Here is a 17059-nt window from a genome sequence, read left to right on the forward strand (position 1 = left end):
CTCACAGCGTTGCTCCTGTGCTCATTCTCCAGCGGGATCAACAGTTTTAAAAAGTAAAATCGAGCTGCTGGTCAGTGGAAAAAAAGAAAGGTAGTATCTACTGCAAAGGTCAGAAAATATTTATGTGGCATCTTACGCTAACAGAGCACAAATCTTTACAAAGAGGCATCCTGCTGGAACCAATTGAAATGTAGGAGTCAGTCAGGGTCTCTCAATTGAAAGTGTCATTTGATCTCCAGGGAGGCACTTAATGAACGGTCTTTTCCTACTGAGAGTCCTGTCTTTTCTTTCTGTACTTCATTAGTAACAGTCGAGGGTCCTCCTGTTCATCAAAAATGTATGCACTGCTTACCTGATTTTTCACACACTGCGTTATGAAAAAGGGTGTCATTCCCAGAGAACTGAACAGAATACTTCACCTTCAATTACACAGCGTCTTCCGGTCTGCAGGCAGGTTGTCCCTACTACCTGTTACTGAGCCAAAGGGAAGGAAAGAACAAAACAGAAAAGAGAATAAAACCAGATTAAAATCATGGCTGTCTGCAAATCCACCCCTCCCCATCCAAGCTGCATGGCCTGGATTGGTCTTAAGGATACTTCAGAATGCAACTCCTATCTGCAGTGAGATATCTATGGGAGATACCCATCCTGTGGAGGTGGGCGTGGGATACAAAACACTCACCTTACCAGGTACGGATTATTTTACCCATAAGTGAAATCCTGTGGTTGTTTGACAGGGTAGAGCATCACTATCCTACTGCTGTTAGGGGGAGAAAAAATCGCAAGAACTCAAAACACACAAGTAGAGCTACCTGGGATAATTTCAGATTCAAAACTCAAGCTGTAACAAAAATCCAAGTCTTTCTCCGATGGCCCAGGGAGTCTGTATGGACCCATCTCTCTCCCCCAGGCTCAGGGGCTGCCACTTTTTCTGATACCATCTGGCTGGCTGCTCCCCTACTTTCTCACAATGTTTTAACTCAAGTTTACTTACTTATAACCTTGATCAACTCCACAATATAGAGATTATTTAGGAACAGAAATACCTTCCTTCAGTGGTCTAACTAAATCAATAAAACACTTTAACAAGCAAACACGGCGTCTCTCAGGGACTGCTCTGTGTTTTTTGGCTTCCTTGCAGAAAGGGAGGTCTATCTGCCTTGACGGCTGCAGCGTTCCTGCACGGGCGGACACCTGGGGTAGCAGAGAATGGGCCATGCTGCCTGTCATAAAACAGTCCCGTTTGTTCCCTGTGATCCACAAAAAGGCTCTGGATTCATTGCAAGTGAATTCATTAGATGTAGAAAAAATCCGAGAGCGGGCTAAGAAACGGGTCTTGCATTAGACGCCAGCGCTGCAGATGCTGGTGCTTGCTGCAGGCCATTGGATGTGGTCCTGAGAACAGGGCTCTCCCACTGAGGCCAAGCTGCTTGTCTGCCTTCAGACCCTTTCCACCACCCCGAGGAGCTGCTCCTCCAAGTCTGCTCCTGTGTTTGCACTTAAGCGTGTGTTTGAGTGCTTTGCCGAAGCAGAGTCAAATTGGCCAGTTTCAATATTGGCTTGTTTTTGTTCAACTGAGCATGTTCTGTTTTGTTACATAGCTTGAGGTGGTGAGAGAAAACCATTAAACTTGAAGTTAATTAGTATGTAAGACTGTAATTTATCACGATGGCCTAAATGAAAGAAAGGTCGTTGCTATTTAATTAGCAAGCGCATTTGGATTTCTTTTTATTTTTTTCTTCTTTTTTTATTTAATTCAAAATATTTTAAGTACTTTGCATCTAATGAAAGAAGAATAGGTTAAGCACAGGAATAGACTTTAAAAACCTATGGCATATTTTTTTTAATTTTTGCTATTAAGTACATGCTGTTGATCAGACAAAAGAGCTTTTATTGCTGTGGTCTGTTCTCATTTTGTGGCTAAACTGTAGCTGGGAAGATGCTTTTAATGACAGGACTGAGGAGGATGAAGGACTGAGCTTATAGAGCTATTAAACTAGAACATGCCTGTTCGTTGCTGCTTCAATTTCTCTGTTTCTGAGACCTTCCACTGAAGCAATGGGACCTCTGGTGATTTCAAGAAATGCTTACATTCGGCTGTGTTTTATACTATGGGCTGCTTTCTTCTTCATTTTTCATAATTTAAGATAATTGTAGGTTGAAATTTTAAAGGTACTCTCCTTTTTAGAAAACGATACTGCTTTCTTTCGCAGGAATGTGCCTAGTCCCACCAGACCCTGAGCACGCAGCATGTGTCCCGCTGACATTAGGGACTGTGGAACGGGGTGTTGAGGTGTCAAGTGCATTGAGTAAAGCACAGAAAGTTCTCTCCCAGGAGGCTGTCCATCCATCGCCTTCCAGCGAGGGATGCAGGGTTTCCCCGCACGGGGCAGGCGTTTCTTTGCAGTCATCCACACTGAGTCACTTCTCAGAGCTGCTTGCGGTGGCACCCAAAACTACGGTACTCGTGTTCTGAGTAACACGCGTCTTTTATCGAATCTGGCCGTGCGTTTATCTACACGCCACAGCGAGGCGTGCATAAAAATATCCCCCGCAGCTCTGCCCGTGGATCACGCCTGCTGTGGCAGGAGTGTGGAGATGGTGGAATATTCTTGTGCCGTGGGAGACACCTGCTGTGCAGGGTACAGATCGCAGTGCCGCTGCCTGCGCTGCGCCCCGGCTCCTTGGTAGGGTTCTGAGAGGCAGGTTTGCTAAATGTAGTGCTCGCCTTGCTCCCCAGACTGTAAAAAGAGACAAGATTAGGTCGATGGTTTGCATGGTTCTTAATCTTGTTAATCTTGAATTTTACGCAGGCGTCTACACGAGCAAGCTCCGTATCACTGTACGCTGCCTTTTGCCTCCTGTGGATGGTGATAATATCACTTCCCTGCCTCCCAGGACTGCTGTGAGTAAATGCCTCAGAAATTCATCTGCCCGGCGTAGTCTCTCACTAGTGCTGTAGGATAATTAGCTCTTGTAGTTGTGTCAGTTACGCAACTGCGGTGTTTTGTACAAAACCCTCTGTATGCTGCCGCTGCTCTCTTTACGCACACTGCTAGGAATGACACGCGCTGTTGATGAGCACACCCAGACCTGAGAGAAGTTTCTGGAACTTCTGTATTCCCCACGTTGGTGGCTGCAGTTTAAAAATCCGTATTTGTAGTGCTCCGTGTGCTGTCAAAACCGAGATCTGCAGGACTGAAGCAATCTTGTGACAGCTGCAGGATAGCACTTCAGTTTCCACGGAAACTGGCACTGGGGCTCCAAAACCAAGGTGAAGTGTTGACTGATTATCCAATAATAATGCTGAGCATGTAAATAAGAAGTTCTTCACCTTCCTCTTGCTGAAACAATTTCCATTCCTGCAGCATCCAGCAATGCAATTGAGGTTTTGAGAACTCAAACTATTGTCACTGTTCGGGCTGTGTGAATCCAGCTTTAACCCCTTCAGCCACTGAGCCTGGTGCTCTGCTGTTAAGATAAAGGGCTAATTTGTCCCCACGTCTACTGCACAAACTGGTACTATTGCTTATGTGACAAGTTTCAGAATAACAGAAGTTCTTTTGCTTTACTGTGTGTTTTTATACTCCGCCTTTCCAGAACATTTTTGTCCTCAAATTTATTTCCTTGTAAATAATTCTCATTGCATAAACTTCTTATCTGCTCACCCTCTTGCTTATCACCGGAATTTAATTGCTCTTTGGCTTTGTACTCACTGGAGTCTTGTTTTGAACCAGTGAGTTTCATCATTCTGTTGAACATTCCTTTTTCCAGGTCATTGATTTCCAAGGTTAACAAAATGAATCCTCCTGCTGATCCTTGTTACGTCTCACTAATCTCCCTGCTATATCCTGAACTGCTCAATTACCTTTTGTCTTCAATTTCAGAGGCATTTATTGAACCCACAGAGCAGTCTTTCATGCAGGAAGCAGTTTCATATTGGATTCAGGAATATGTTCGTGAGAATATTTCTCACAATTAGACCTCAATTTGTTAAGGCCGTTTAAATTTTCTTGGTTAATTTGCTTTTTGACGTGCCCCTTTAAGTGTACTTTCTCCAGTGCTTATTTTTTGCCAGAGATGTCTTTCTTTCTAACCTCTATTCCTTTCCAGCTGCTCTTGAATAATATCTTCTGCTATTGACTTTCCACTTTGCAGCACTTTGTCTTTTCTACCCTTCTGAATCACTTGACTCCCTTGCTGTACTTTGTTCATTTTAGGAAGAGAATAGGAGCTGGTACGCTCCTGAAGGTCATTTGCTCTGTTTTCCTCAATAGGAACTGGGGTTTTTTCTCAGGTCTGTCTTTCATACCACTACCTCCATGTCCTTCTCTTTTTTTGACTGTGGGTTGATACCTATATTAATTTGGCACAATCAGTTGTACCTCAGCTTGATTGTGGTGGGGAGGGCACAGAGGCACAAAACCAAAGCAGCAATGTTCATGGCCTAACACCCCACGATACCCTTTGAATCAGATGGGTATTAACGGAAAACAGGGCAGAGCAGAGGTCTTATTCCATTGATGTGATCTTCCTCCAACTCGAATGACCCCTGTTTCAGGTACCTATAACTGAGCCTGCTCTCTCACAGTTATTGTCTTTTCTAGGAGTGCAATATGGAGAAGAAAGCGCCTTTTACACATTCATTAGCATGCCAAGGGATTGTCTTTTAGGTGTATTACAGCAGCAAGGGTCAAATGTTTGTCTCAAACATAATAAAAGAAGCCACCCAAACTAAACTTCTGGCTGAAGAGAGTCATTGTGCAGTCTGTCTAGAGCCACCATCACCCTGAGTTGCATTTTTCACGAGAAATCTGTTATTTCTAGTGCCCAAGGATTCTGCAGCCATTCTCAGAACACTCTGACATCCAGGAACAAGTCACATACCTTTGGCAGTGGCTCCTATGGCTGGGATCTCAGAAAGAAGCAATAAAACTGAACCTCTTGAGAACAATAGCTTCTTTGCTAAGGAAAGGCACATTTTTAACAGTGACTGAATATGACTGAAGATAAGAGTTATATACCAGAGCACTGAGAAGGAATACAAAGGGCACCACTCCTAATCAACAAGCTTATAAATAGTTTTTCTTAAGAAAAAAAGCTAAAAGAAGTTCTGCCTTGGAAATTACCTTTTGTCAAAAAAATCATTTTACTTTACTTTAGATGATCCTATTCTATTTGCATGTATCAAGTTGTTAATTAACAAAGCCCTTTTGAGGTCACAATTTTGTTCTCAGAGGAACTGAAGCTCTGGGCTTCTCTGAGGAAACACAGAAGTTCAATGTGTTACCACATTGTGAGCACTCCAAAAACCTCATGTTAAATCCCCTCACATTCAGACAATTATTTCCTAATCAGTGCATTTGAAAACCCCCAAGCCCACCATACCAATAGGCTTTAAATCAGAGGTGGGGAAGGTGGATCATGTTTAAAAAATGAAATATCCACAAAGGCACTTCCGTTTAAAAGCCTCCAGGGCACTCTGAAATGCCTCTTAGCAGGGGGCAAAGCCTGGCTGATCAGAAGCTGAGAGTAGAAGATAGTCTGCCACAGGTTGGAGTTCATACTGCCTTGAATATTGACTGTGAATTAGAATTGAGTATGTTTTGCTGAGCAGCTTCGAGCTACTGTCATTGCATTTTTTTGGAAGAGGAGCTTTGGTGACTAGCTGTAGTAATACGTGAAATAAAAAAAGAATGAACAGCCTCAAAAAAAAAAAAAAGCTACTTTTACAGATTAGACTGGTCTACTTCACAAAGTGTTGGAGATGCGGAGTCTTCTACCGCATGTGCTGTGATCCCACCAAACCACCGCTAGCAACTAGCTCTCCAACAGCAGCTCAGCAGCCACCACAGCCCCACAGAAACCCATCAGCTTAGAAAAAGGGGTCTTCCAAGACAGGAAGAAAAAAGATAACGTAAGTAGGTAGTCTGGTTCACTGGAAGCACCTAGGCCATTCTCAACCTGGACTAGTCAGTTCCCTTTTAGAACAAATACACACTCGACAGCATTTTGGGTGACTTCCATTTCCAGTAATATTGTTGTAACACAGGAAAGAGATACGTTTGTCTTAAGCATATTCTCTTTGAAAGAGCAGAAGGAAGGGAGACATTACAAGAGGTAGTGAGTTTAGCAAACCTGCACATGAAACAAGCTTTTGAAGAAATAAAATGCTGCATTTACAGCTGTAAATGTATACACCCGTATAATTTAAAAATACAAAGCTACTGTGTTTCAGGGCTTGTTCTCTTTTAGTTCAGAGAATGAAACGTTTTAAGTGCCGGACTTAAAGTGGTTAACCTCATTGCACTGGCGAAACCAAATCATTCATGCAGCGCTTGGTTCTAACTCATCGTAATTGAGAAAGTTAAACTTGACAGTCAGTGTAACCAAAGTGCAGTTGTGTTCTTCACACCGTGTATGTTTTGACTGGCTTGTAAAAAGAGTGTAGAAGTTCATGACTTTCCCTAGCAGCTTCTTGAGATGACCAAAGAAAACATGATCTGCAACATATCTGGCCACAGCCCGGCTCTGAATGAGAAGACAGGTTTTTGTCGGAGAGAGGAGAAAAGTCAAAGTCAGCTACCTGGAAAAGAAATAGCAAAGGGACAATTTTTAATTTGGGTCCTAGTGGCTCAAGTGAGTCCAGCAAGTATATTTTGGGCCAGAAATGGCACTTGGTCCTCAACCAGTTACAGTCAGCAGCTTCAGAATTCTGATTTAGACCTGCTGCACACACGGCTCACAGGCAGTCTCTCTAGAGATACATTATTCACTTTGTGGCATGAGCTATCAGGGCTGTGAAAGATATTTCTGATTTAGGAGCTCATGCTTATTACAAATCTGATAATGAGGAAGTGAAAGCTACACCAGAGATGGACTGGAGCTGGGAGATAAAGGTCACACACTAGGGTCAGGTGATAATTTAGTGCTGCTTTAGGTAACACTGTTCAGATTTTTCCACGGGCAGATCAGAGGTACCAGGGAAATGCTCTCTCCCAGTTGTTCGTCTGGGGATTAAAGTAGGGACATGGCTGAAACGTTTCTAATTACTATCCCGGTTCAAAGTAAGAGTAACTGAATACCTCCACGAGATCTTTTTGTTGTGTGTTACTTCGAAAGTTCGTGTACAGCACCAGTCCCAGCATCACTGAAACCAGAGTGACGCAGAGCAGGACAAAGAAAGCCGGGTGGATGCCTAGGAAAGAGCACAAGGGCACATTCCCAGAGTGATATGATATGCTGAGAAGAGGTGATGCTGAGAAGGAATCGATGTTTTTGGAGGAAGTTTTTGTATATTTAGAACAAAGGACATCTGTGTAACGGGGAATAAATTTTTCAGCCCAGATCGCTTCAGGTTTTTCTGAAATCTCAGAAGCGGGAACACAGGGTTGTGAAGTCGTAAGGGTCTTCCCCTTTTTAGCCCTCTTTTCCCTTGCACAGCCTAAAAAATCTCACCCAGTTACATATGTTAGCTGTAACTCCCCAGGGTGGTTGTGCATCTGTGGTACCCCAAGAGGACAGAAACAAACCTCATCTCCACAGCAGCCTCCAGCACAGAGGGTCTGCACGCTCAGCTCTGAACGCAGACCAGTGCCTTCTGGAGTGAGCTGCCCTGCCTGTACACGAAGCACCGGCCCATGGTGAGATGGTGTAACCGTGCTGTACCACAGCCTGGCTGTCCTCTGCTCAGGTCCTCTTCACTTGGCCACCCAACCACCTTCTCAAATGATTCAAGGACCCAAGAGGGGCATGTGTGAGCATGCAGGGGGAGCCGGCAGGGATTGCTGGCTGGAGGGACCCTGTATGCTCTAATGAAATGGAGGCCTAGAAAAATCTACCCTTAAAAAAAAATTACTAAATTAAACAAAAAGAGTTGAGATTGCTTAATTAAAGGAGTGTTACAGATGTATACGTTTTCCTAGTTATCCTGTCTAACTACAAAAGCCAGACTATTTAAACTGAAAAATATGTAATTTAAGTAACTCAGCCTTCCCAGGAAACTCCTTAGCTTCAAGACACTCTTGAGACTAAGGGGTCAGCAGGATGCCAGATGCTCCAAGCAATTACAATAGACACGTTATGGTCTCTCTTTTCTCATCCTCCTTCCTATGCTTTTGGGGACCTATACCAGTTCCCCAAAACCTCATCTGCAGGGTGCTCAATCCATAACTGTCCTTGATGTGTTTGCGACTGTTGGTTCCCTGGCAGGGGGGAATCTCTGTGCTGCTCGGACTAGCTGCTCCTCACCTGTTGGCCACACTTTTATTTCATGGTACGTCTGCAGCATCGTCACACCGTTCTCCACTCTGACGCTGAGGCAGTAATGTCCAGCATCCCTGAAGGTGTGACTGAGGTTGAAGCAGGAGCCATGAAGCACCACCAGGTGGCATTCGTCGCCTTCAAGCAGGACGCACTCGGACTTTATAAGCCAGCACAACGCCAGCGGCGGGCTGAAATGACAAGGACAACGGGGGCGGGGGTGGGGGGGTGGAGAGAAAAAAAAAGGTGAAAACTTCACAAAAATTTCAGCTAAGAGCTGATGAATAACTTGGTTAAAATAGCATAACAATTTCAAAAATAATGAAGTTAATCTAAATACAAGTAGAGAAGTAATTAATTGCACAATTGTTTGGTTTGTAGCGTTTGTCAATGGACAAGTTCCTTGTGACACTTCCATAAAAGCAAGCTTTAAGCTGAGACCAGATACCTGCACAGGTCACAGCCAGGCCACTGCGTGTGGAAAACCCCGTAGTCCTTCTCCAGTAAAGATAACAGGAATCTTTATTTCCTGCGCTTCCAAGGGAGTATAGGTTGCTTTCCGTTTATTCTCCTCACACAGAAGAAATCCCTGTCTGTGCTACCGAAGCACGACCAAGACCGGTTTTCTGGTTAAAAAACAGTAACTTCACAAAAATTTCAGCTAAGAGCTGATGAATAACTTGGTTAAAATAGCATAACAATTTCAAAAATAATGAAGTTAATCTAAATACAAGTAGAGAAGTAATTAATTGCACAATTGTTTGGTTTGTAGCGTTTGTCAATGGACAAGTTCCTTGTGACACTTCCATAAAAGCAAGCTTTCAGCTGAGACCAGATACCTGCACAGGTCACAGCCAGGCCACTGCGTGTGGAAAACCCCGTAGTCCTTCTCCAGTAAAGATAACAGGAATCTTTATTTCCTGCGCTTCCAAGGGAGTATAGGTTGCTTTCCGTTTATTCTTCTCACACAGAAGAAATCCCTGTCTGTGCTACTGAAGCATGACCAAGACCGGTTTTCTGGTTAAAAAACAGTCACAACCAAAACTGGGAAGAATGTAAGATGAGCTCTGGACGACGGACTAGTAGCTGGAAAAGGTAACTAAATCGCGAGGATCACAGCACTCCCTTACAACAGCTAACAGGTTTGCATTTGCTATCAAGCAATCTAGGTGCAATCCACTTTAAGGCCATGTGTCTTCTCACCACGTTAGTTGATGCCTTTTATTTACGTTCCAACTGATTCTACTTGGACTCGCCTGACGCACTATGGACTTTGACAACAGATAGAGCTTTACCCCATCTTATTACTATTTTGTTCCTTATCTCTTTAGGACAGTCTCTGCTAAATCAAGCAGTGTTTTTTACATGTGTAGCCCATTATCTAGGCTTGTTTTTGATAACCCATCTCTCAAGCCTTTGCATTGCTTCTCTATCATAGACTCCTATTGCAGCAGTCCCAGGCCTGTAGCTAGGAGATTAGGTCTGGCAAATATAGTCCATCCTAAAACCAAGCGTGCTTTTAGCGATCTCGGGTTAGCCTGTAATGGCTTTTGGCTGTTCACAGCTACTGGTATGCATTAGCCTAAACAGCTCCCGGTAGCAGAACGTGGAAGCGTCTCTTCTGCGAAATTCTCTTCTGGAGAATAAATTACTTTTGTGATTGTGGAGTCTGCATGGTGAAGGAGATTTCGGGAGTGTTTCAATAGTGTTTAAAAAGTTTCTGCCTTACAAAAAAGCTCTGATGTGTTCTAAATGCTGCAGCTTGAGAGAGCTTGTGCTAGGATCAAGGTGCTCGTGACTCCTCTATTCCTATAATCCTCACTGCTTGGAGCCTCTCTGTTTTACTCATCTTGTAATCTTAACTTTGCCAAAATTATTCCCCAAGCCCACTACTAGCATGTGATAGTCAAGAACTGCTGCTATGAAGCATGACTCTGAATACAGTTGAAAGAGGAACATTCAAAAGCAACTTCTAAAATGTATTTTTTCCCACTGTCTTTTTAACATTCTCCTTACAAAGATATAAAAATAACATTTGCTTTACAAAGGAGGATTCTACATCTCCGTAAAGATGCAGGCTCTCTCAGGCTCTTAGAGTTCATTGTATTTCAAGTCAGGAAAAAGCAATACTCAACAGTCTTTTTTTCCAAGGAAGTTTCTTTTTTGTTTTAAGAAACAGTTCTGCGGGGCGCAACAGACTATTTTAAGGAAACAGTGGGGAAAAACTCTGAAACCGGCAATGCCTTTGGAGAAAGAGGTTGTGTTTGCTACTTACGTGCCATTGATGTGAAGAGATAAACTCAAGTTTTCCATTACGTGAGTCTCTCTGGAGCCCACTATGTTTACACTTTTAACGGCACCTGAGAGGAAGTAAAAAATAAGTGTGTCACACTCCACATGTAAACTTGAAAGTCACTGGTTTTCCAGTGGAGGTTTGTTGTTATAGACTTGGCAGATTTTAGCTCCATCGCTCACACAAATAATAAGACTTGTCTCACACCCAAAGTGAACCCTACTGGTAGAGTTGTTGTCTGATTTTTTTTTGTGATTTCTATTTAACGTATAATCAACCACTTCATTAATCCTTTACATTTTCACTTGTGTGTTTTTTTACTCCTGAAGATGGTCAAAACAATGAGACTTTAAAAATGCTTATTTCTAATTTATTTTTTAGGGATAGCTGCAATACATTAAACAAACAAATCCTTCATCAGTTACAGTAAACATTTTATTTTAAGTTTTACATGTATGTGAGACTTTTACAAAGAACAGTACAACTTTTTAGTAAATGAAAAATAAGCGGAAGGTTTAAGGGTATTTTCCCCATCTTTTCTGCACTAGAACAGCACAAAGTCCGTTTTGCAACGGAAACTCTTCATTGAATAATGTTGACTGGGTAGTGCACGTGAAACAATGCTGAAATTGTATTATCACGTTAAAGCTAGATTGTATCTGCACATACAGCAAGTTCTATTCTGAGTATGTAAAATGTTTTATAATTACCTAACAGCTCCAGAGCGGTGGTAAAATCACCAGTTTTCTGCACCGTCTCTCTTTCGCGTATCGTGCTACCAATTTGCTCCCACTCAGCTATGACTTTCAGGTGCACTGTGCGATTCCCCATGGTAGAGCAGTTGTAGTAGACAAACGGTTCCTTGGTAATCTGATAAACTCTGTGCAACATGAAAAGATTTAGGATCAAAATTGCTTGTTACCAAGTGCTTGCATATTTCTGATTTAAAAAGGGACAACCACTGATATATTTTCTTTATAGACAATGCTACAGGTGGCTGTGATTCCAGTTCTACTCTATCAGAGTAGGATTAATGTCTGTGGCATTACCAATAGAAACACAATCTGTATAAGACACAGAGTATATTTATGCATTTTTAATCAAAGAAACTAAAGATAATGCCAAAAGAGTTCACAAAATAGAAAAGGAGCAATCAGTAAATGACAGGAACAACCGTTACCACAGGTGGACTGTAAGCTAACTAAAGCACTAAGGTGGAAGGTGGGGAGCTAAAAAAAAAATAAAGAAAAAATATAGTATTCAAAGACTAAAGCTTACATTTCTCTTTGCATACACTTATTTGTACTGGATATATATTCATCCACAGAGAAGGAAAAGACTGAATGTCTTTTTTCCTCCCTGCTACACAGTGGCTTTAGGTTTACTTCTGCTGTTTAGGAGCTACCTTTTGGTTTTTTTCTTCCCTCTCCACTTTGTTATTAGGTAAACATTAGGTATGTGTAAATGTGCAGCTCCATATGATTTGGGAGACTTATGTACTTTCAGAAGCACCTCACCCAAGCTGTGGTATATTTACGGGTATCTGGTGATGGTAACGGCTGCTTACCGCCCAGCCACAGACAGTATACTGCTTTCATCTTCCTTAAGTGCTCAAATTACTCACATACTAATGGAGATCCGCAGTGTAACAATGGTTTAAAATAACAATTTGCAGTAAGTTATTTTTTCCAGTTCATTCGGTTCAGCTCATCACACACGGTAATACACCTAAGCGTCTATTTGAACAAGAATTTAGATCTTTACAACATCATCGTTTTATGAGTTTGCAGTGACTTCTGCGCTGAAGTTTTCATAATTCACCTGGCTGACATGTTACGAATGTACCCACTGACAAAGACATATGCTTTGCTATATGATTTAATCAGGATTTTTCCCTAGGTGAGCCTCTGAATCAAAGCTGTCTTGAACACTCGTTACAGCAAACAAAGTAACCACACCTACCCATCTCCAAAGTCCCAGTTGTAGACAAATGATGCTGACTTGAAGTAATGACTTGGGTCATGAAGACAGAAAGAAATCCGAGTCACAGCACCCGTGGAGGAACTAGAACCATGCGTGGTAAATCTACTGTCTTCTATCTGGGCAATGGTAAGATTCCCTGTGATAAATTCTGCAGAATAATAAGATGGAAAAAGAATGACAGCATATATCATTTTCATAGCATGCTCTGTATGTGTGAGTATCAAAACATTATTTTAAAAGTCCTGCAGAAGCCCTTCTGTGTCCTAGTCCCAGTGGTTAAGTGTATTTTATATCTATTACTCAGCAGTGTTACACGTGTTCGTGAGTCAGAGAGATTGAATTACTTATTTAGGGTTATACAATGGGTCATGGTAAAGCTTCTAATAGAACTAAGAGAAATAATCCTGGATTGATTGGGGGCCGTATCAATTTTTACAATTGATTTAAAAAGAACTGGGATTAACATCAAGTATCTACATCAAGGGATTCAGAATCAAACCAGTATACACCAGTATACCGCAGGTGGTGGGGTTTGCTTGTTTTGTGGGGTTTTTTATGTTGCCCTATTTTGTTTTTTAGCTTTAGCTGCTTCCATGGAAATGAAAATTTGACTACAATGAATAACAGATGTGCTATAGATTATGAATACAGAAAGGGTGACATTTTGATTTCGAAGTCTACGAGAAATTCTATGCTCAAGTTTGTTTCCCAGGACTGGCAAAAGCTGATCTAAAAAACCCTCTCTAACCTATGAATAAAGAGGTATTATGATGACATGCTTATCAGCTCATTATAAAACTAATGGGACATTAATTACCAGTAACAGACTCTCACCCTGTTAACAATTCATTAAATCTGGTTAACTGGTCTCTTGATGATGCACAAGTAAAAATCACAATTACTGCTTCAGAACAAGGCTGAACTGGTAACGCAGAACTAACTGGAGTCCTAATTTATACGACTTATGGGCAATTACCTTTGGGTCCCTGTGAGGCCCCTGTGGGTGCTCTTGTTTGGGGAAGGCAGAAAGGTACAAAGGCATCTTACGTTTTACAGCTACAGGAAGCTGTGTCCCCCCTTTCGCTAGTGACATGAGAACACGGCAGTGCAAAGTGAGAAAGGAGTAAGCAGATATTCAGCAAGGCAGCAGTTCTTTAGGGGGAAAAGACCTCCTGTAAACCTTGATAAAGACCTAGCCAATAAGTTTGGTGCTTCTCAAAGAAAAGTCTCAACAGTAATTCCCCAAGATGTCAGCTGTACCCTGTGGTTACCTCTTTTGTCCTTTGGCTGGGAGCTGGGTCTGTTTTGGAGTGCTTAAGTAGAGCACTGGGACACGGGGTTGGAGGGATGTGGTTACCAGTCTCTGAACGAAGGGATTGTGGGGAGCTGCCAGGTGATATTTCATGTATCAGAGCAGAGATTAGGTTAACCATACTGTGCTGTTGGTCAATTTATAAAAAAATGCATGTTTCTGGTTATGAGTATTCCCAGTAAGCTGAAACTGCACTTTGCAGTATTTGGAAGTGCAGCCACGGCTTCCTGTCCCATTTCAGTACACTCAGTCAGGATTTTAAAAGAAAATGTAGCAGTCCTGTTGTGCTGATGGCCCATGTTTTTTGCTATGTCATGCAACAGGGAAGATCAGTAGATTGTCACTGCTGCGCCCATCCTAACTTTAGGACTGGAAATGCTGGGACTCTGTACAGGAAGCATTGTTCTAGGAGTCTGGTCATCACTGAACAACGCTGACGTGTGAACTGCAGCTACCGAAGCATCTGTTTCTAGTTCAGTTTCTCCAAGTGACAGAGGCAGGAAAACATAGGCAGGATCACACTTGCTTCCTGGATGTAGGTAGACTACAGCACAGCCCAGATGGTACAACACCATCCAAACCCACCTTCCACCAACAGGCTACACAAATCAAACTCTGTTGGCAGAAGCTGTATTTATGCCTGGCTTTCATTTTCCTGATGCTGGCAAAGGCAGCCAGCATCCTGATTTATACCGAATTCCTGAGGATGCAGAAGCTGTAAAGCCATTTTACCTGTAATCTGAAGCATGGTGACATTTCTAGCAACCGGCCGACATAACCAACAGTTTCTATGAGTGACCCAGACAGACACAGGAAAAATCCCAGGAAATTCACTGGTCACATTGATTACAGAGTTCAACTGTTGCTCGGATTTCTCTATCAGAATCAGAGGAGCATAAATCCAGTTAAAGTGATACAAGTTTGATGCAACACTGTCATTCTTCAACCTTAGACAGGCGTGAACAGTAGCTTGAGCTCCCGTGGTGATGGGACCATTGTTGGTTATTTCCAGACCATACTCCTCTGTGGAAATCAGAAGGAAAAAAAAATTCAACAAATCCTGTTGTATTGCATTTTTTATTTTGTTTACATATTCACACATTTTAACTAGTTGCTGAGGTTACGTGACTCACAATGACACTCATCCCAGCAAAGACTTTACCACTTTTTTCCCCCACCATTTAAAAGCTGGAACAGAAACTGTCGCATGTGTATATAAGTTCAAACAAGTAGCATTAATCAACATGTTAGACTAAGTCCTAGAAATGTTAGTAGTAGAAAGGAGCTTCAGATTAGAACATCACAAAAACTGTGATGAGGTTTTATAAGCAGAGCTGGGCTATGGATTCAGTATCTAACATGGTAATAAACTTCAGCTACTGGAAGAAAGTCAAGCTCAGCTGTAATCTCTGTCCTAAAAAAATGAACTTGCAGCCTCAGATAACATTTCATTGAATAGATGCCTTTTTCAGCTCTGTTGACCCACAAGTCTCTCCCACCTCACTCCTAACTGATCAAAAACCCATCAGTACCAGCTGCTCCATCTCAGTGGTCCAGCACTGACTTCCTTTCTAGGAAAGGACCAAAAAACCCAATGTAAATGAAACCTGCCTAGTGGCAGATCAGTTGCCCAGATCAGTGCCCAACAATAGTGAAACATTAGTCCAGGTTTCCCAGAGAGGTGGTAAAAGCCCCATCTCCGGAAACATCAGGTTGGACAGGGTCCTGAGCGACCTGATCTAGTTGGAGATGCACCTGCTCGTTGCATGGGGTTAAACTAGATAATCTTTAAAGGTCCCTTCCAACCCAACCATTCAATGATTCTGTGAAACAGTAAGGCAGGAGAAGTGCAGGACCTGTGATACTGAAGCATCCCTGCTGTTCTGGATCGCTCCCTGTTATCTCCTCTGCCATCTTTTCACAAACTACTTATTTCAGCTCTTGCAGCTACCGCACAGGGCAGAGCTTGAGTGAGATTGGGTTTTATGGCAAGGAGACACTCAATTTTTCCAGAAAATAACAGTGCAACAGGATTAAATGACCCATACATGTTAAAACCAAATAAAAATCCAATCTCAAAAGCCCCAAACAAAAGGAAAGGCAACAATCACTGAAAGTTCTGAATTGGGGCAGAGCTGGCAACAGGATCTGGTTATTCACCTCCAACATGAAGCATGTTCCCCCTCTGGATCAGCGTTCTGCCTGGCTATCCTCTCCCTGGTGTGCAATGGGGTGATGCTGGGCAGAGCGGCAGAGCTGTAGGGGTTCTCCTGCTGGAAACTTTCCTTCTCTCTTTGCCAACAGGGACCTGAATCTTTGAGCTTTGCAAGCTGCATCTATGCACTCCTCATCCGTGACCTGGAATGTGGAGGGAGCACTGAGGGCAGCTGACCTGCACTCATTAGCTTGGGATGGGGTGGAAGGAAAAGTCAAAGCACCTTAGTGTCTGCATGTTACTTCACAGATCGCAGATGCTGAGCAAATCTGGATGCAAAGGGACTGCGAAACATAACTGCAACATTACTGCCTGAGCAAGAACGCCACTGTTGCCATTTCACAGCACAAGGGATGGCCCAGAGTTCACTAGAGAAGTGCTTGTGACTTGACAAAATCTGGCACAGAGAGGTTTCAGGTCTCTAGAAGATTCAGGCTACCCTCCACTTTGTTTCAGCAGAACTTGGGAAAAAATAGCCAGCTATCACACTTATCTAGCACTTCTCCTTGGAGGTTATCACCGTGCTTTACAAACCAGGGCCATACTGAAGCCCAGCAGCAGCTGCTGCAGTTGGGAGATTAAGTGGCTAAACCAAGGTCACCCAGTGAGTCACCGGCGGAGCAAGATACATCCAGTTCGGAGATGGCCTCTATCTTTCCGCCCTCTCTTTGTAGGACGCAGCACAGCGAGGCAGCCAAAGCGAGAGACAGAGGCCGCCCAGGTGCCTTGTGCCCCACGGCGCCGCGTCAGCGGGGGCAGCAGAAGTGCAGCTTTTTGGTTAGGAACTGCAAAGCAGAACCCTGTCTCCGCGGGATGCCCCAGCTTCGCTGCAAGCACCAAGGCCGCAGCACCTGAGAATGAAGTCTGGGGTGCCGAGAGGGTGCCCGCGGAGCTGTCTCCATCCCCGGTCGTGGCTAGCAAGCCCGGGCAGGGAACACCCACCACCCACAAGTAAAGGAGCCCACGCCTGAGGTCTGCCCCCCTCGCCCCGCCG

The 17059-nt window shown here is 43.2% G+C and overlaps 1 protein-coding gene across 1 annotated transcript; it reads right to left on the minus strand.

Annotated features, from left to right (window-relative positions):
• Positions 1 to 6302: 6302 nt before the first annotated feature.
• TMEM130 (transmembrane protein 130) lies at positions 6303 to 14873 on the minus strand (the record flags this gene model as incomplete). Its single annotated transcript, XM_010141831.1, has 7 exons — positions 6303 to 6586; positions 7086 to 7198; positions 8251 to 8453; positions 10538 to 10622; positions 11266 to 11435; positions 12518 to 12686; positions 14583 to 14873. Coding segments are annotated over 7 exons (1208 nt in total), but the record flags the coding sequence as incomplete, so codon positions are not given.
• Positions 14874 to 17059: the final 2186 nt, after the last annotated feature.

This window comes from Buceros rhinoceros, unplaced genomic scaffold (genome assembly GCF_000710305.1).
Source record: "Buceros rhinoceros silvestris isolate BGI_N320 unplaced genomic scaffold, ASM71030v1 scaffold4238, whole genome shotgun sequence".
In the NCBI taxonomy this organism is placed as follows: Eukaryota; Metazoa; Chordata; class Aves; order Bucerotiformes; family Bucerotidae; genus Buceros; species Buceros rhinoceros.